Source organism: Octodon degus, unplaced genomic scaffold (genome assembly GCF_000260255.1).
Source record: "Octodon degus isolate 3935 unplaced genomic scaffold, OctDeg1.0 scaffold00049, whole genome shotgun sequence".
NCBI lineage: Eukaryota > Metazoa > Chordata > Mammalia > Rodentia > Octodontidae > Octodon > Octodon degus.
The window spans coordinates 4,928,620-4,949,399 of NW_004524625.1; the positions used below are offsets into that span (position 1 = coordinate 4,928,620).

A 20,780-nucleotide genomic window follows, 5' to 3' on the forward strand; every position below is an offset into this window, starting at 1 on the left:
CAGCTCCAAGTCACCAAGCAGGCAGCAGCCTCAGAAGAAAAAGCATTTGCTCTGCTAGTACAAGCCTCAAAGTTGGGTAGGAAGCCCCAGCACCAGTCACCTCCAGGCACCGCTATCCCAGGCTATCAAAACCTAGATCGAAGCCAATTGTGTTTGTCGACTGACATTCTTCTTGAAACCAAGTGAAAATCTCCAATTGTCTTAAAATTCTCACTCCAAACCAATGGAGTTCTTGCTTGTGCTGGACAGGGCTTTGCCAGTGAGCCTGCCAGGCCCAAGAACACATCAGCTCTTGTTTCACAGGACACCGAGCCCGAGCACGGTTGCTTACCTCCTTACCTCTTCCCTGCCTAGCTGTGGACAGGTCCTCTGGCTCTAGATTGCAAGCTGGCCTTACAGCAGGGCCTAGATTTTTTTCAACTCAATTCCTTGGCACTAGCACTAGGAATGATGTGGTACGGCACAGCTTTCAATAAATATTTGTTGGAAGAACAGATGAATGTTAAAATAGCTCCATGGGAGAGGTGCGTGTCAGTTGGCTCAGCTCCATCCCAGAACCATATTGCACAAAAGTTATTCTGTCAAATATATTCACACAGAGGTTCAGCCTTGTTTGCATCTAAGCTTCTTAAACACCCATCTTCTCCACTCTCTCAGTGTGAGTTCTCCGACTGTGGAAAGTCTCAGCCCTTCCACATGCTGACACCTCTTCCTCCATGCCAGCACCCAGCTGCACCTGCCATCTATGCAAGGAGTCAGGTGTGCGAAGAAAACACAGACAGGGCAGAAGCAGGACACACTCGGCTTGGCTATCGGTAATCAGGCCAAAACTCAAACACTTCAGGGAGTAGCTGCCCCAGGCTGCCCTTGTTAAATGCTAATCCCCATACAAGCTCAGGTGAAACCTGGGGCCCGGCACAGCTATGTTTTAATTTGTCTGGACTTACTTTACAATCTTGTTCGTTAAAATAGCTGGTAGGTGAAACTGTGTCTTTCCCCTAAAGGAGAGACTTCTGCATACTTTTTCCATAAAATTTCTTGTACTTGGAAAGGTATTTTTTTTTTCTTTTCAAAGTTTTATTGATAAACATATAGCAATGAGACAGTTTCAAATCAAATCGAAAGTACAGTTTCAACAAATAATACACTGCATATATTCTTCTTAGTGGTTAATTGCTGTACAAGATGCAGACTTGTGATCCTACTTACAAACACCATTAGAAAAAATCATTCTATTCATTAAGAGAATGCAACTATATATCTATCCCAACCACTTTGAATACACAGATACAAAATGGACATTCATAGTTATACCCCAATTTTTTTTTAAGTTCCGTTGTTGAATAATTGGAAAGGTATTAAAAGCTGACCTCTGTAGGGAACAGGCAGAACCCCTCCCAAGGATGTGCACACTCTCGTGCTGAGCAAGGGACTGATGGAGGTGCTTCCAAATGGCAGGTATGCAGAGACAGACCTGGGGCCTCTGGGGAAGCCTCTTCATATGCCTGTAGCTGGCACTGATAGGAATAACAAGCAAACTTTTTCTATGTTGGTTAGGACCTGAGATTCGGAGCATGGCCTTAAGAAATGTTAATAGTGGGTTTACGAACTTACAATGATTCCTGATAGGGTTTTCTGTTTCTTCATTAGTTCTCTAAAATCCTGGAGGACTCAAGCCCGTATCAAACTTGTGGGCATTTGAGGCAGAAGTGAGGAGGAAATGAGGCAGCTGTGCTGTTCGGGGACTGCTGCTGGTGGCACACAAATGCGACCTCATTAAAGTCCCCCAGTGTCCAGCAGGAACACTCTCACTCTCACGCTGCAGCTGAGGAAACAGCCTGGAGCAATGAAGTGACTGGGCAAAGGTGCTGAGCTAAAATGAAGGGTGACTATGTTTAACGTGGCCTTTTGGTCTGTCCATTTTGGGATCAGGTTTAAGCAAAACTTTCAGTGTAATCCGACAGTATTTCCTGACCATTAATTGAATATTGGATTATTGCCCCATAGACTATATAATCTCTGAAATCAGTCTGAGTTTCCTTCTGCACTCCAGTCTGATGCCTGGTGGATTAAGTCCTTCTCATTTTGTTTCTCTGTTTATCTGCTTGTCCATCTACCAGCCTACCTCTTTTTGTGCATCCAATTTCCTCATCTAACTGCCATCCAGCTGCCAGGCCATCTAACCATGCGTCCATGCGTCCACCCACCCACCCACCCACCATGTGTCCTGGGCAAAGCACTTCATCTCTTTGCTTCTCAGCTTTCATCTACAAAGCAGGGTATAGGAACTGATGCTCCAAGCTCATGTGCTGGCTAAATGAACTCCACATAATAGGCCTAGTGTCAGGCACGTCGATCATAGAGGTAATCCAGCATATAGCTATTGTACCATGTTTAAGTACGGGAAAGAGTAAGGGGAAGGGGGAGTTTCAACATATGGGGAGAGCAAGGAGATGCATGAGGACTGGACTCACAGTACAAGTGGGGGGACAGGGTTAGTGGCAGCTCATTCCCTGCAGTGAGGGATACAGGCAGAGAGACACATCATTGCATGGTGTGGAGGAACCAGCCATGGTAATGGGAGGAGTGGACCAAGGGCCTCAGTGTTCTCAGCAGGCAGGAATCTCCTCAGAGCAGCCTCTCAGAGCAGGGTGCTGGCTGGTGGGCAGACACAGACACTGAGATGACCGGGGCTGGGGATTTGGCTCAGTGGTAAAATGCTTGCCTGGCAAGCTAGAAGCTCTGGGTTCGGTCCTCAGCACCAAAAACAAAAAATTCAACTTCCACTAAAAAACAGTTCAACCAAAAAAAATAACAAAATCAAAAAAGACCAAAAACAAACAAGGCAACTGCACACTGAGATGGCCAGCTGAAGCTGGAGAGGCCTGGGAAGGCTGGACCATGAGCATGATGTGATTTTGTGTCGGTAAGCCCAGAATCCTGGCTGTGAGATCGGAGATGGTGAATGGTTGGACAGATGCCCTGCTCTGCAAGGTGGGGGTGGAACAAAGACAGAGATGAAGAGTTGTGAGCGACGAAGGAAGAAGAGCTGGCAGTCAGGGCCATGGGAGCAGGGGACACCAGCAGCAGGCACACCAGGAGGCAGCTGACTGTGCGTGGTGAGGCTGCTTCTGGTCAGGAGATCTTCAGGCAGAGAGGTGGGACAGAATAATGAGGACTCAGAGGAACAGGTTCTGTGGTTTCAGCATCAGAAGCTGCCTCAGAGGTACCATAGACATTTCATATGGGAAAACAGGGTGTGGACAGAGGAAGATCTTTGTCCTGTGTCGCCCAGCAGGCACCGTAAGATAGACACGGCGTACTCTGGCTGTGCGGGCTCCGTGGTCTGGGTGGTGGTGGTGACCCTATGCACACGTGCCACACAGGCTGCATGTGTCACTGAAAGCTCTGGAAGATTCCCCCCACTAGGGTCCCCTCTGCTCCATCCCCAAGTGTTCAGATGCCATTGTGCTTTCATCCTGGCTCCAGCGATGCCTCTGTGAGGTCGCACCCCAGGCCCCAGCTGGAGGAATCCGTCTTCTCCTGCCTTCCCTGCGTTCTTTTGGCAAATGGTCCTTCTTCAGGCCTCGAGCCTGCCACCTCAGGTTCGCCTCAGCACCCCACCCCCATAAGCCTTACACAGGAAGCCCGCCTTCTGACTGCGCCCATGCGATGCCTGTGGTCCAGACGGCACTGTGGAGCTACGCAAGGCTTGACAACTGCGCAGAGCTCAGAGAAGCCAGATGAGTGGGGCTCCAGAGGCAGCTCTGCTGTGTCCTACCTACGCCAAAAGAGCACTTCCCCGTGAGCCTCACCTGTGCCGTTTATGAGATGGTGATGACGATATCCATCGTCCAGTATTTAAAAGGGGACCGAAAAGCACACCGTGCCCTCCTTGTGTATCAGCTCTCCCTGGAGGCTGGGGCTCCAGGGTGCCATGCAATTGTGCCTCTCTGCCGGGAACTCAGTTCTACCCACGTGTGTAACAGCACGAAGCCAAGCACAGTGTCCAGGACACAGAGGCCGATGCGGTTCATCTTCTCTCCCATGAGTGAGACCTTTCTATATTCTGAACCAACTGGCATCTCTGAGTATGATGCCCGCCCCCTCCCCAAGTGTAGCAATGCAGTTTTAGATTTGAGGATGAAGCCAGAATGTGCAGGAAAGGAATGTCTGACTTCTTTCCAGTAATTAGTCTCCCCTAGACAGAGGCCAAACCCAAGCCACTCTCCTGTGCGTTTCCGCCTCCCTCCTTCCCTATCACCAGGAGCCAGGGCCACTCTGAGTCATGGCTCTGCTCCACAGACTGAGACGGCCGTGAGCTAATGAGCCTTGGAAGCTCACGACCTTTCACTGCATTCAAGGAGCTGGGAGAGCTTTCGAACCAAGCAGAGAAGCGAATTCCAGTACACTGGTCAGAGCCCGGCGCCACCCTATTCCCCGTGCCTTTACGGCGCACCCATGAAGGAGCAGTGAGTCGCTGCTAGCCATCCTAGTCGGAGGGTCTCTGGTGTCCTTATTAGAAGACTTCAAACCTAGACTGAAGGAGGCCTCCAGATAGGTCCTGACTGGACCGGATAACAAGCCAGGAAAGCGGTGGTGAGCAAAGAAGCCGAAGACCATAACAGGATGCCAACTCTTGGCCAGGCTCGGAACCCAAACAAAAGCTCATTACCGGGGGTGAACCAAAGAGACAGACGACATTATCTTCCCTAAGACCTCTGCCCCGATGTCCATCGCTAAAGGCCCATTTCTCCGTCCAGTCAGTAGTGCATCTAACTGCTTCCTGGACTCCTCTACCTGTGTGTCCTCAGGTACCTTAAACTGTAAGCACATCCCGCAGTAAGCCTTCCAAAACTAGCCAACCACATCAGACCTCTGCTTAGACCTTCGTGTGGCTTTCCTCTGACAGGTAACACCCCAGCTCTTTTTCTTTTTCTTTTTCATCCAAGCTCTTTCAAGGCTATTCACATGCTGCAGCTGCTGGCCTTCCTCACCTCTTCTGATTCTGCCTGTCTCTACTGCCACAAACACCCTAAGATTAGCCACTATGTGGTACTGAAAGCCACTGGCTCTGTCCCATGTTGGGACATGGGGCGGATCTATGACCTCTACAGTGAGCTGCTGTGGGTGCACGCCTCCTCCTGCCATCTCTGTGTGCTCATAGTCAACCTGCATCGCCCACCTCAAACCCCACATCTTCCAAGAGACCACCAGGATCTAGTTGAAATAACTGCTCTTCTTAAACTCTTACAGCACTGCCAGGGATACCACGGCCATGACACGACCCACGTGGCTGCTGGCAGGGCTGCTAAGAGAGATGGGGCTTTGCTTTACAAACTGGACACCTCATGTATTGCCAGTTTCAGCTCAAATTTTGTTAATGGCCAGTGTCATACTTGTGAGGGGACAAATATGAGCTCTGAACTGAGAGATCTCTGGCTATCAAACCTTTTAGGGGGAGTCAGATTCTCTGGACCCTGGTTTCCTGAAACAATGCCACCTGCAATGTCAGAGGCTTATGTATCTGTTGTTTGAATAAATCATGAGGCACATCAGTGGAGTTCTGTACAATGTAAATTTCCCTTTGAAGAAGAGTTATTTTGTAAGCTTACAAGTTATCATCACTGCAGTTTGATTCAGGAAGACAACTAGAGATTTTGTACATGGTATCAGAGCAGGCATCCAAAGAGAAACCTGATTTTGAAGCCCCATTGCAAGAGGGCTTGGATTTGCATACTGAAGGGCTCTAATTCAGATAGCAAACGTTGCAGCCTGTCGGGGGAAAGTCTACTAAATTACAAAGCTGCCAGTGCCTGCCTCATCAACCTTTAACTCTGGTAATGCTTAGCAGTGTGCCTGATGGGCCCAATTCTCCAGCCTTTGCTTAGATGTTAAAAACTGACCATCTCGCTGTCTCGACCACACCACCACGCAGCTTCCCAGATCCTTGGGCTCTGCTTTGCCTCGCCCCCCCGAGACTCCACGTGCTGCACCGGTGTCCACCTCTCGGACGTTCGTTATTCTGAACTCTGATCCCTAGGCTGTCACTTGCTGCTGGGAGGGGACACAGGAAAGGCTAAGTCTCAGTGGATGTCATTCCCCAGGTAAGAGTCTAACCTGGAGTTTCCTGCCCTGTAGCATACCTCTACAGAAATAGCCTGGCTGGCTGCTTCCTTTGGATCTTAATTGGATGCTGCTGCTGGGCTTTCTGGGCCGGAAGGTAAAGCTTCTCAGAGAGAAGACAATCCCGGCTACACAAGCGAGGCTTGTAGCTGGGGAGAACGCTCAACGCTGAATTTAATTTTCTCTCCTATCCATGAGCATAAGACAATTTCTGGCATTAGAGAATCTCACTCAGTTTTTCTGTCATTAATAAGAATTAAATTCTGTTCCCTCAAATTTAAATGTAATTATATTTTGCCTCATAAATAAAATTGAATTACCATCTTCAAAATCTAGCACTAATGCAACTGATGTTTGGGGCCTTTTTTTTTTTTTTTTTTTTAACCCTGTTGCTAATTTTAGGGCTTTTTTTTTTTTTAAAGGATCTGGTTTACTTTGCTGTCAACTGTCACCTAATAACACAGCTTTTCAGCCCCTGTCCAGCTTTTGATTTTACTTTTTGGTAGACGAGACTAATCGTTAAAGCTCAGAGGACCTAAGTTTGAATTTTGCAGTGTCTCTGTATGTTAAAGTAGGGCAGAGGCCAGTCGAGCTGAGAGGACCCAAGGAAGAACCTTGATGTCGAGTCTGAAGGGAAACGGTCCCTGTTCACAGAGAAATTTGTAAGCCTAAGTTCTGGTAAGATGTCCAGCCAGCACCATGACTTGGACCCTGCTGTGTTCGGGCTGTGCTTCCTGTCACCCTGTTGGGGGGCCTACCTTTTAGTCAGACTGAAGCAGGACTTCACCAAGAGCTTGTACATGAGCACAGCTCAGCCTCTGCCTCTGCCGTCCCCTTGCCTGTGTTCCCTCGCTCCGTAGTACCTGGGAGCCCTCCTCTGACTCCCCTCCAAAGAGCAGCTGGCGGGTTTCCCTGGTGAACACCCGCCCACTCTCCTTCCCTGCCTTCCCGGCCAGGTTCACCAGCTCTGCCCTGGTGCTGCCTTTGTCTTCCTGATCACACACTGATCAGAGTTCTGATCCTGCTGCGTGCTTGGCTATCTGAGCAGACTGCGGGGCTCTGCCCCTCAGTGCCTGGAATGGTGCCCGACCCGCAGGAATGGCTGCGTGAGTGGAACAAAATGTGTGCTACTGTCGGGTGGGGGCAGATCTGGGGTCACTGTGGGGTGCTCCTGCTGTGAGGCTTGGGGCCCTACGTAGGATGGAGTACAGGAAAATTACTGTCTTGTGAGGAAGCTGACGCTAACGCAACATGGCCCTTGTGCTACAAGCCACTGACCTCAGCATGTAGAGCTCAACAGACCAGCACATCAATGCATTTTAGCCTAAGAGCCAAGCTCCAGCACTGGGAGCTGGGGGAAGGAAATGGTGGAGAAACTCAGAAACTACATGGGCCCCGAGCCCTGGAGAGAAGGCAAACCAATTGTTTAGCATTGAATCAGATTCAGGCCTCTGGTTGTAAATTTTCACAACATAAATGGTCCTCAACCTTCAATTTGTTAGTCTAAGGACTGTGTGCCTCATCTAGATCTAATCAGGCATCCTAAAAATATACACTGATGCTTCGTCTGTTAAGTGCTTACTGAATGCCAGCCTCCATGCTAGGCATTTTATGCATACCTATTAAAACTAATTTGGAAACAGCCCTGCAAGGCAGGTGTCATTAGCAGTATTCTCTGGATGAGCTGAATCTCGATGACCTAACCTGGTCCTGCTCCAAGTCCCAGGTGACCTTGGTTGACGGCACTTGCTGCCTAGAAACCCACACCACTGGACCTTTACAACACCTCCACCTCCTGTTCCATGACTCTCAAGTACAATCAAATGATAAGAATCAAAACCACCAGTATGAGCATTTTACAGGCAGGATCTCTGCCATGTGCTGCTTCTGTGAGCCAGCAACCCAGAAGGATAAAGCGTAGCAAGAGGCTCCTTCAAATAAAAGTCATTTTGTAGAAGATGAACCTGAAGAGAGCTCAGTGCAGTGGGAATGCGAGATGGATCTACGAGGCTGAGATCAGAGGCTATGGGGAGAGGGTAGACGGAAGCCCAGAAGCCCAAAAAGGAGCCAATGGAGGATAAATAAGGAGTTTAAATGCTGCAGAGGCTGAAACATCTTTAGAAGCCATCAGGTTCTGAAAGGACGGTGTTCCCATTTCCAAGGACCCTGCCTGAGATGTTAAGCTCCACTCTGAGGCAGCCGAAGCAGTTGGGGTGGGGCAGGGCAGTTGTGCTGCTCAGTTGCTAAGCATGTCCACTGTGTGTGACTGTGGACAGGAGCCCCACTTGGCAGGGGTGCCCCTGGGAAAACCACTTGGAAGAGGTAAACTGGTACTGGCACTTGTCCAAGAAAGGTCTGGCTGATTGGCACTTGTAGGAAACTAGCATGAACGAGGTCTGAAAAATGGCAGAGAAGGAGCCCAGGGCTTTGCTTTTAGCTCTGCAGATTGTTCAGGAGGTGGCAGGGCAGGGTGTGGCACGTGGCAGGAGGAAAGCAGCCCTAAGGGAGTGCACCTGTTGGGTGTGCACTGGGTCTTCTGGGCAAAGGCTGCAGCTGCAGCCCTCCCTGCTGTGTTCACAATGGGATCTCTTGTCCTGACTTTGACCCTTGACCGCAGGTCCTTCATGAAGGAATCCCGAATGTTTTAACACATTTGGCCCTGTGCTAGGAATACTACACAATCTGACTGTATGGAGCTCCCAGTGTGGTGTGCAATACACACTCAGTTAGTATAGCGCTTAGGGCTACAGCTCAGATCTCAGCAGCTCCTCAAGCATCACGTGGTTAGGCCATGGTTCCCAGCTCCTGAGCTACTGAGTGTGGTGAACCATTTGGGAGGTGGGCCATAGTGGAAGAGCCTGGGTTACTGGGAACATGCCCCTGAAGGGATACTGGGGCCACCTGCCGGGGATTCGGAAAGGGCCAGTGCGGAGTTAATTCAAGGTCTGCTGCTCATAAGCTAAGTCACTCTGGGCAAGCCATCCTGCTCTGACTCCCTCCTCTGTAGAACAACAGGTACTGCAGTTGCAGCCTCTCTTTAGTCATCATCATGGCCGCAAACCCCACTGTCACTGTCCTCATCATGTTCCCAAATGATTTAGGAAGTGACATCCCACTAGGTCCCAAGCTGGGAACTGAGGTGTGTTGGCAGCAAAGAGACAAAGAACCTGTGCTCGTATGGGCCCCAGGAATGTGTTCCCTTGTCTTGGGTGGCTTGTCAGGAAAGAGGATGGATGGAGCTGCCTTTGAGGAACTGCCTTTCAGGAGCTGCTGAGACAAGACTGGAAGCCAAGCAAACACTTGCACAGAGCCTGGCTTCACGGCTTCTGCGCACCTCACCAAAGTACGGAGGGGCCTGTCAGCTCACACTTCAGTCCTGCACTGGCTGCTGAGTGCAGGGCATATTGATTTAAGCTGCCTTCATTAAACGCTGCGCTGGGTGCTGAACATGAAGACACACACCTCAGGGAGGAGACAGTCCTGCTTCCTAGGAGGCGGCAGATGTCAGCCCATCCCTGCTGACCTGCCAGCCCACTGTCAGGGCTGACAGTGCAACAACTGCTCAGGGTGCGTCTGCTGGCTGCAGCCCTCATGTGCCAGGCAGCAGAGAGTACGCCAACGTGGTCAGAGCTCCGTCTCGTCCAGGGGCTCAGCTGTACAGACACGGGGATAACCACATCACCCACTTTTTCTAACCTACTCCTCACGACAGTAAGAAGCCTCACCTAGAGGGTGCCTGAGGGCTGGATAGGCAGAGCTACTCACGTGGTGGAGGCAGGCCTTCCTGAACAGCCCCTGCAGCCTGCACGCTCCCCACCTCTCAGAATACACACATAGATAGTCCAGACGATGCGGCCATGCTTGGCTTCATGGGAAAAACTCAGTCCTTCCAAAACAGCTTCTACTCAAAAAAAGTGCCCTCAGGGGGAGGGGGAGGCAGAAAGGTATGAAACATTTATTCTGCGACAGACATCGTTCTGTCACTGTTCTGTGACAGACATGCTACAAAAATGACATCATTTAACAATCATAAAACCTGCTGAGAGAAGCACTATTACCTCCATCCCTCAGATAAGGAAACTGATGTCAAGGAAAGTTAGGTTTCCTGCCACTATCACACAGACAGCATGCAGCAGAGGAGGGCTGAAGCCAGGCAGGTACTGCCTGCACAGACAGGATGAGAGAGAGAACACGGGACACTTTCATTTTCTGACTGGCGGCCTGCAGAGGGGGAGTGACAGGTAGGGAGAAACAGTGTCTTAGGGGGAGGCAGTGCAGGGTGGCCGGAAGCAGGGCAGACAGCGCTGCGCTGGGGCCCGGACCCACTTCCTCACCCATCAGCGCGACTCAGGCCCCACTACCCAGATGCTGTACCACGAAACCTGCCTTCCTTGCCTCTCATGGCCGTGGCTGCGGAAGTGTGTCCCTGTGAACACAGCTCTTGCTATGAGACCTCAACAAACACAGTTTGCTATTGCTGTTGGCATGGTCTCACACTCCAGCTTTGTGGCAGTCGCGGCACCATTGAGGACCACCATCCATGCTCCCGGGAGGGCGCCTCACCTTGCCTCTTACCGCCTTGCCTCTTAGTCTCTGTTAATATGAAGCACTTTCACCAGGTGCTGTTTTAATCAACATCATAAGAGCTCAGACCATGGGCCAAATAGCAGGTGCTCTTGTCCAGTCAGGAACAATTCCTACAATAGTCCCAGAAGGCAGGCGCTGCTGCTGTCTGTCTTGTCTGTCTGTCTGTCTGTCTGTCTGTCTGTCTGTCTGTCTCCTCTCTCCCTTTCCCCACCTCTCTCTGGCAGAGGTGGACAAATTAACTTGTCTAACATTGCAGTTAGCACAGAGCGGGGCAGATTTTGAACCAGGGTCTGTCTGAGCCAGGGCTTATCCCACACAGGATTCTCATGCTTCCTACGCACATTCCTATCCATTTTTTTTTTTTTTTAATATCAGTTATGGGAGTGGTGATGCAGGCCAGAACAGGATGAGATCAGCAAACTTATTCAAAGACCCTTCCAAAGATGCTGCATCTCTTTTTTATAGGACATCCTAGAGAATACTTAGAAATCCCACACGAAGTTATGCTGCCCTCCTCCAGGCTGTGGAATTTCAGCAGGGATTAACAGTGCAAGGCACAGTTGCAGACCTGTCATAAATTAGCTTTGTGGCCACATAATGAACAATGCAAGCCAGTGCAGCTTTAAGAGGACCATTCATTATATTGTTATAAACAGAGCCATAGAAAAGAGTGATTCCTGAGATGCTGCACACCTGTGCTCACAATCATGTCTTTACACGGCTTTGTAAACCAGGATAAAAGTCCAATTTAGACTGCGCAGGGAACGTCAGCTCTCCATTGGATGGGGACAGGTAGCGCATAGTGCTCCAATCGCAGGAATGCCTCACGGGTTTCGTTGTTTTGCCAAAGACTGCCACCATCTTTCCTGACTACAACCAGAAGTGCTAACAGACTAACTACATCATGAGCTAATTTGGGTTTCACTTTCTTGTAACAACATGGGACGGCGAGGACAATGATTCAGAGTAAAAAAGTAGAGCTGGTGATTCCATCATTTTCTAGCTATGGACTCATTACAATTCTTTCAGCCTAAGTCTCTTTACTATTTATTCATTTTCATTTTTCCTGTTTGTGGTCTCCCCTCTCCCTTTTCTGGAAATCAAGGCATCCAAGGCAGGGTTTTCTGCTCTTGCTGGGAAGTCTGCCATGGCTTGCAGGCGCTTGCTGAGCCTGCATGAGCTGATGTGCTATACACATTGGTGAACCAGGAGTGGCAAGAATTCCTTTCTCCGGGGGCTTGTGCAGATTCAAGGAGATTAAATGTGAACATAAACTACTACATGCCAATGCCGACTGGTGGTTCATACACGTCCTTGTTTAACCCTCAAGAGGGTTTATGAATCGTCACATGACTACACATAGGACACCAGCAGCAGCAACCAACCTTTGAACTTGGTACATACAGGTCCTTCGGGGAATCAGCAGATCAAAACACATTTAATCATGTGTTCCATTCATCCATTAATATTTACAAAGCAGCTGCAGTGGGCCAGGCCCATGCTATGCCCGGAGCCTGTGCTGTGTGTGTACATGATTGCGACCTCCATGGAGCCCACAATCTGTAAGAGCATCTCCCAGAGGGGCACGTGGGGCTAGATCCCAGAGAACTCTAAAACCAACGCTGAGCTTAGACTTTATCCTCAAAATGGATGGAATCAAAGAGTGCAGTCCCTGGGATAAGAACCTGCTTCTGCGCCTCACCCCTGCAGTTCTTAGCCAGGGGCTCTGTTTGCTGCCCTGCCACCAGGGAGAGCCATTCCATTGTGACAGTGCTCAGTAAAGCACATCTATACTTACAGGTGCCACTATTACTGGTGACGAGGTGCACTGTTGTGAATATAGGCCACCAGTGTGTGAGGAATAAAATGAAAAGGTAATTTTTGAGTTCTCTGCCCATCCAAGAAGAAAGGCATAGAGGACTAGGATCCAGGGAAGAAGAAAAGTTCTTGGAGATGTGAGGGGTCTGTTGCTAGGTGCTGGGGCAGGCTTGTGCCCCTGACCAGGACCTGAGGAGAAGCCTCCATTCCCTCCCACACGCAATGCCCCCCTTTCCCTTTATTTACCAATAGAACAGTCGTGTCCGGTCCAGCTTGGGTCACAGCTGCAAAGCCCGGTGTCCGCGAGAAAGGTTCCATGGCCTGAGCACTGGTCCAAGCACGTGGCCCGGGGTGACTCACAGTTGGTGCCTCCCCATCCTACGGAGCAGTGGCACTCGCCTCTCACACACACACCCCGGCCTGAACATGTGGGGTCCATGCAGTCCACTGTAACAAGAGGAAGAGAAATAGGTTAGCATCTGGCCAGCAGTACCGGCTACTGCAAGACGAGGCACTGGGGGAAAGATGCTGCTGCCAGCGGAGAGGCGGCTCCTGTGCTGACGAGCAGGCCCAGGCCACAACTCTGCTGACGACTGGCTGTTTGCCTCTCGGAGGCTGTCTCCTCATGTGTGAGATGTACCGAGAAATCCTGACCTCTTGGCTCCTGAGGTGGACAGAGTACTAACGTGAACCCAGCACCGGCACAGCACCTAGAGCCTGCGCTCCACAAGAGGACAGTAAGAGAGGACAGGGCTTGGTGTGTGCACTTCTGTCCCCTGGCCCCTGGAACAGCATCCAATACATAAGAAGTGCTCAATATCATCACAGAACAAGTTTTTGTTGTTTGTTACTTAATAATGTAGTTTTATTTGTATGAGGAGACTAAAATAGATTCCTTAATTTAAACAATTATTTCCCTCACAATTACATTCCACTAGGTTTCATCATCTCCAAATTTTTGTGATTGTTATGAACTCTATCACTTTTGTGTGGGCAGATACTTCATCAACTCTTCAGCCGTACACATCCTGACTTTGCGTGGCTTCTCCTCACGTGAGGGAGCTAAGGGGCTGTGGCTCACAGCCAGGCAGCCAAGGGAACGGTCTTTAAGAACCTGACTACGGCCGGGTATGGTGGCGCGTGCCTGTAATCCCAGCACTCGGGAGGCAGGGGAAGGAGGGTCGGTGCAAGTTTGAGACCAGCCTGGGCTACAAAGTGAGCTGAGAGCCAGCCTGAACAGTATAGCAAGACCCTGTCCCAAAAAGAAAGCAAAGAATCTGACTACTCCAAGCACCTCCTATAAGTGCAAACATGCCATGTTTGCCTTTCTGTGAGTGACTTACTGTAACTAGCAGAACACTCTTAAGGTTCCCCATTGTCATGGCGTGCACTGGAACTGCCTACTTTTAAAGGCCAAGTAGTGTTTCACCGTCTGTATACACCACATTTTGTCCTGTGGGCTGTCACGTGGCCATGCAGGTTGCTTCCCTCTTTTGGTAACTGTGAATAATGCTGCCATGAACACGGGCGTACAAATGCTGCTCAAGATCCTGGCTCCAATCTACATGACCACATGCCCGGAAGATTTCCTGGGCCACATGGCCATTCTATTTTTAATTCTCCGAGAAAATAATACAGTGCTTTTCAAAGCAGCTCCACTATTTTCCTTTCTACTAATAGTGTGTGAAAGTTCCAATCATCCACGTCCAGAGAGGAATTTCAACATAAATCTGTCTGATTCTGAAGGCTGTGATGTTTCTATCAGGGCTGAGTTTCTCAAGTCAAAGCTTTAGTTATGGGGCTCACAAAATTAACAAAGACAGTTAACCTTCCACAAAGCACTGAGTCATGGGTATAAAAGACTACTGAGAATTAATGTGTTAATTAACTTGCAGTTCACAGGCAAAGTGTGACTGATAGCAGAGAGAAGACAGAGTTGGCAACAGAGGCTGATTCCTGCTCTCACTCGCCTCTACCACAAAGTTTTCATCCTATGAAGGAAGGGGATTCCATTCACTTTGTACTTGGGAGAGGCCACAGTGTCATGTGGGGCCCACCACCCAGCTGTTGGAAAAGTGGTGCTGACGACACTCAGCGAGGGTCTACCCCACAGGAGCTCCTGCAAAAGCCCTTTGCTGCAGAGGGAAGAACTTGGACCTCGGCCCTGAAGGCTTGGACTCTGGGGTTAGGGTGCAGAGGGTGCTCGGTCTAGGCCCAGGGTCAGTTTATGTGCCTGCTCTTAGCTTCCTAGCTGTAAGACAGGAGTGTAAAACCCCATCCCTCAGGCTGCCATAAGCACAAATGGCACTGAGGATACGAAAGGACTTGGTAAACTGAGAAGAGTTGCAAAGAGGTTACTTTTCTACCTGTAGGGTAGCATGACTTGGCAAGCCTGTCAGCTGAACTCAGAACTTTGTAACTCAGACATTGCTTTTATTTATTAATTATATTTTACAACCGAGTATATTTGACTTTGGCACTAAAGTCTGAGAAGCCTGGCCTGGGTATATAATGGTCATGGACACAAATAGGCTGAGACTGCAGGAACGGCAACATTTTGGGGATGTTTAACTTGAGGAGCAGTTTACTAAGGGACTTCTCTGAATCTTCAGGTTTTCAAAGGAGCTCAGCTTAACCTAAGTGATAAATAAGATAAGGGATCAGGTTAGAAGCAAATATATGGTAAAAGCAGTAATAATCCCAATAGTTGGCATTAACTAGATCACTCCCTGTGCTACATTTTGCCATTAACCCTTTTACATGCACTATCTCATTTAGTACGAGCACCACTATAGGTGAGGCAGCTGCCATTACCACCCCAGTTGAGGAGAAGGAAGCGCAGCGAGACCAAGGGACTCACTTATGACAGCACGGTAACACCGAGGAGAAATTCACTCCTGCGTTACTCTTTCTTGTTCTACACCTCTTGCTGTTATCTCTTATAATCTTACTGACTCAAAGCTATATGCATGAGGGCCAGGAATACAGCTCAGTGGCATAAGCACCTGCCTGGCAAGTGCTAGGTCCTGAGTTTGATCCCTGGTACCGAAAACAAAAACAAAAGCGAAAAACAAAGCTACATGCATGAGCATATAGCTTCAAAAACACATGGCTGCCCTACAAACAGAAATCTAAACAAAGCATAGGATGAATTGTGGCCATGTGGAAGATCACTAAGGCCGAAGGAAGGCACAGACTCTCCTCTGCAGCCTCTGGTCACCATTAAGCAATGGCCTAAGCAGGGTCTGGTGGGATTCCTGGTAATTAACATAATAACAATGACCATAGTGACAAATGTGCACGGCCTACCTCAGATCTCAGGCCCTCAGGATTAAGGCGGCTCTTTAGGCTACCAGACAATTCCCTGAGTCCAGAGGGCTGTCCAATCTCACAGGAAAGAACTCAGCACTCCCACCCTGGGGCCTGCAAAGGTGTTTGCAGTTCAGCGAGGGGCCTGGATTCCAGCTTGGAGCTGTAGTGGTCTCTGAGAAGCCCAAGGCACCCTTAAGGTCAAACCTATAAATCTGCACCCAAGAGGCAGGCTGTAGGGCTCCCAGATCAGCAAAAGGCCGTGTGTCGCGGTCCTGTCTGTGATCCCTGTGGCAGACAACCCAGGCTCAGAGCAACGATCAGGAGGCTCTGGAGTGAGCTGGGCCGGCCTCCAAATGTTTCATCTTCCCTGTGCAGGCAAAGTGCATGTGGAGTGGGACCCGGCGCCCCAGTCACCCTTGGCTGATGGGCTGAGGTGTCCACCAGAAGACTCTGTTCCGCTAATCCTAAACCTGGCTCCATCACCTAGGCCTCTGGGGTGGGAGGGACCCAGTGATGGGATTAGAGCGTTTCCCTCCCTCACACCCCACTGGGATGGTCTCAGGGACTCTAGGAATTTCTGGGAGCCATGTGGCACTCAGGAGGAACTGGCAGGCCTGGGGTGGGACATGAATGATCTGGGAGAGGGTGGAAGCAGTCAGAGAGGTTGTCTGTCTCGTTTTAGAGAAGGGTCTTGCTCAGTTTCCCCTCATAAGGTGTGCAGTTACAGCTTGGCCAAGCTGGCCATTTGAGCCAAAGTTCCCAGCCGAAGCTGAGCCCCTTAACAGGAAGCTGAGGCCTGCCCAAGCAGGCTAGAGACACAGCCCTTTCCCCACAATGCCACATGCTTCAGTGGCCACACGAGCTAACATTCAGACTAAGCACAGTGTCTCACCTCCCCTGGTGAAGTCTAAGGTTTTTTCTCCTCTATCCCTACACTAAGCCCCCTCCAAGAGGCCTGCTGGCTCAGTTCAAGCCTTAAAAAATATGGGGCAATAAACTTCAGAAGAAGGAAGAGAGAGAGAAAAAAGTAGGTTTGTTAGCTGATGTTTTATAAACACAGTGAAACGGTCCAGCACAGAGCCACGGGAGGAGGGGGCAGGCGGCGGGGGAGGAAGGCCCGAGAAAACCCTGGCATAAACACAGGACTATGCAAGGACGCCTCACCAGAGGAAGAAAAATAATAAAGGGAATCAGTCCCAGATGGCCCTCCTCAGAAAAGAGAGAAGGACTGAAAACATTTCTTTTCAAGCAGATAATGTAAATCAGATTTCTAAACAACATTTTTCCTCCTTGTAAATAACCCTGCATCTCTGGGGCACAGTCCAGTGCCATTCTGTCTGGGGACAGACACCGCCTCCCTGGCCAGACCGAGAGACAGCCCACTGCTTCAACAGGAAGCTCTTGTCTGCCCCTCGTCCTCAGGGCTTGACCTGGACTGACCAAAATGAAAGGGAGAGTACACGAAGACCCCGCGCTCTGGATGAGAAGCCAAGTCCTGTGGTCTCAGGGCTCGAGCTTCTGTCCTCAGCCCACAGAGACCCCATCAGAGCCAAGCACCCGGGGCGCCTCAGGGAGCTGCACTCCTCAGACACTAATCCCTTCCCGTTCCCTACGCTCAGAAGCCGGCCTGTTAACATTCTGTCTCCTACAAGAGAAATGATGCCTTACATGGAGGCTCAGCACTATGCCCCGGCTAGAGGTAGAGGACCAGCCCTGCTCCAGCCCCTCCGTCCACCCACCAGCTCCGAGCCAGAGGTCTATCCATTTCAAAGGGCCTTGGATGCCATAAGAAGGGTGCGGCATGCTTCCACTGTCCCCAGAACAATACTAGTAACACAAGAGCCACATTTATGGAGCATTTACTGCATGTCAGACCCTGAGCTACATGTTTACATGGGTCATTTAATTTGATCCGCACAGTGGCCCTCAGAGGATGGTATTCACATTGAGAGGGTTGAGAGGGAGAGAACTGAGGCTAGTGAGGGGCCAAGCTATGGCTCAGCTGTGTATCTGATTCTAGAATGCACATTTTTTTGAAGTTCTGGGGATTAAGCTCAGAGGCTCCTGAACGCTAGGCAAGCACTCTGACTCTGAATCACATCCCCAGTCCTTTCTGATTTAATTTCATTCTGAGGCAGAGTCTTATTAAGTTACCCAGGGTCACATGTGACCCTCCTGCTTCAGCCTTCTGAGAACCTGGGATGACAGGAATTTGTCCCTGTGCCCGGAGCAGACAGTGTCCTCCTAAGTGTGTCTGTGGGCTTGTGACTGAGGTGCCTTGCCCTGTGCGGAGGCCCAGGAGCTGATGTAGAGGAGCTCGAGGAGACGCCCAGGCTGAGTCCTGGCCCTGCTCTATCACCCCGAACATGGCACAGGCCTTCTCTCGGTCTCAGTTGTTCATTTGTGAAGTACAAATATTCATGTGTCTCACATGGTGAAGCTTTGCATAAAAGAACTTCTGTCATGCTTGCCCCAGATGGTCACTTTCTACCCTTGGCCTGCTTAGCCACGTGATTACTTTATGAAGGAGAAAGGCACATCTCTGAGCACTGATGAGCCACACAGGACACAGACGTGCACACAGGCAGGCACGCACACACATGCACGCAAGCACACACGCGCGCACACACACACACACACACACACAGAGTGCAACAGAGGCAGGCAGGCAGAGCGTGGAGGTCTACAGCAGACCCCAACTTCAGAAACAGAAACAGAAAACGAGCAGCTGCTTTCATGGGGGAGGAGAGTGAAGAACTTGACTCCGGAGCCTGGACAGCTGAGTCAGGCGTGGGTGAATCACTGAGCACCCTGGGGCTCGGTTTCCTCAACTTGGATGTGAAGGTGGACTCATCCCTAGTGGGCTTGGAAGTCAAGTGGTCTGCGGCCTTCAGCACAGAAGTCTGGGACATGACAAATGTACGGCGGCAGGCCCACGCCCTCTGTGGATGGCACCCTGACATCTTATCCTCTTTCTCTGAACTCATTTGTGTGTGTCCATGTGTGCACACGCCTGTACGTGTGTTACTGAGGACTGAACCCAGAGCCTCATGGTGCTGCCCACTGAGCCACACCCCTACCACTTTGCCCTGGGCTAACCCTATCGCTGGGGCTTCCGGTGTGGGGGTGCTACAGGTGGCTGGGGCGTCCTGCTTGCTGGCTGCCCTTCCCGCACGGTGCTCTGGTTCCCTCAGAGCACAGCTGCAGCTGGGGGCCTCACCTTCCTCACAGCTCTCGCCCTTGTAGCCAGGGTTGCAGATGCAGGTGCCCATGATACAGGTGCCATGGTTGCTGCAGGCCACGTCGATGCACTGGTTGGTGGGCACGTCGCACTCCGCACCCTTCCAGCCACTGTGGCATAAGCACCTGCCCTTCAGGTACTGGCCGTTCCCACTGCAGAGCACAGGGCAGGAGGCTGTGGAGAGAGCACAGAGAGGGTGAGCGCCACTCTCCTCCCTTGCCTCCCTGGGCTGCCTGGCTCAGCCCCCAGCCTCAGTGCTTTGCCAGCAGCTCCCGTGCAGGCTGATTTGCTTCTGCTCTGTTCCACTGTAGCCTAAGCATGCTGGGAACTGCAGGTGAGGCCATGCAGAGCAGAGGATGCTGGACACTGCCTGCCCATCCCTTCCACTGCTGACTTATGTGGTATATTCTGTGAACCGGGACTGGAAGCCTGTGCCTGTGTCTGACTCTGCCAGTGGCCAGCCACCTGCTGCCCCAGTCTGTCCTCATACCCTGTCTAATGGTGCTCCATTTCCACCTGGCCAGCCTCATTTGCAACACCCTTGCTGCTGCCTGAACCCAGCAAGCCTCAGCTGCCCTGGTCTTCATGCCTCGACTTCTCCCCAATAGTGTCATCCCCTTAAAAGAGGAGCTGAGCCCAGCTAGGCTACAGTATTCTCTTTCCACTCAGCTCCTTAGCAGAAAGGGTTCTGTAATCAGCCGTAGGCCACTCTATAAAAATAAATTATATTGCATCATGCTGGAAGTACTTGCCAGTCTTACTGAGATACAATAAGGCTGCTTTACCCATGAGTCTTAACTCTAAGTGCACACGGGATGATACAGTAATTCTTGTTAGGAGGGATGACTCATCTCTCCACCCTACCTACCCTGGCCCCCACCTGGCTTCTTCCTTTTTAAGGCACTCAGCAGGTAATCACCATGCTGCTTGCGGCTGCCAGCTCTGCTGCCTCCAGCGGAGTCTACTTACATTAGCTAAAATAAGAATCCCCAGAGCAGCGTCACGGCACAGCCCTTGCGGGAAGCCGCTCCCTCGGCCTCCAAAGCCATCTCTGTCTTCCACTCACAGACAGCTCCGCTGGCCTCAGCACTCAGGTACAGCGCTGCCCGTCTGGGAGCTGTCCTGATCTGATCCACGTGCCCTTCCAGCGCTGCTGTGTGCCTCATGGTGGTGCTACCTACCCACTCGTGCACCCCAGAGCATGCTGTGGACCCCCAGGGCTGGGGCTTGCATGGTGTCACAACCCCAGTCCCAGCACAGGCCTGGGCCTCCAGGGGGCATGAAACCTACAGCTGCCGGTTGAGTAAAATGATGAACCAACTAAAAGAGCCCCTCTTGGTTGCCCAGGGAAGCGCCAGATTCGCAGGACTCGTGGTCTCCTTTGGCAGTGTCCCTGTTCATTCTTCCACACAGAAACAAAGCCACGAGCCAGCGCAGGGTCGCAGGTGGGCAGCCTCATGAGCTTTCTCAGTAGTGGTCATCACAGAGGCCAGAGCATGAGGTAGCACTAGGGCCATGAGGGAGACGCCAGGTCTCTGCCTGGTGTCTGAGCTAAGATGCGTGTGTGTGGTCAGGCTTCCGAGGCCTCTGCTCCACAGGATGGGAAGAAATCACACTTGCATACAGAGAAACTTCAAGGATGTGTGACAAAGGCTAATCAGTGCCCTTCCAGGGAATGGCAGCTTTTTAAAGGACC

General features: G+C 50.8%; 1 protein-coding gene across 6 annotated transcripts in view; it reads right to left on the reverse strand.

Moving 5' to 3' along the window:
- Tenm4 (teneurin transmembrane protein 4) overlaps positions 1–20,780 on the reverse strand; it is a 707,062-nt gene that overhangs the window by 118,936 nt on the left and 567,346 nt on the right. For all 6 annotated transcript variants that reach the window (XM_023716613.1, XM_023716612.1, XM_023716611.1 and 3 more), the window contains 2 exons: positions 19,064–19,258; positions 12,778–12,978 (listed from right to left, as the gene is read on the reverse strand). In XM_023716613.1, coding sequence (XP_023572381.1) covers positions 12,778–12,978; positions 19,064–19,258 — 396 coding nt within the window. The remainder of the gene's footprint in view (positions 1–12,777; positions 12,979–19,063; positions 19,259–20,780) is intronic.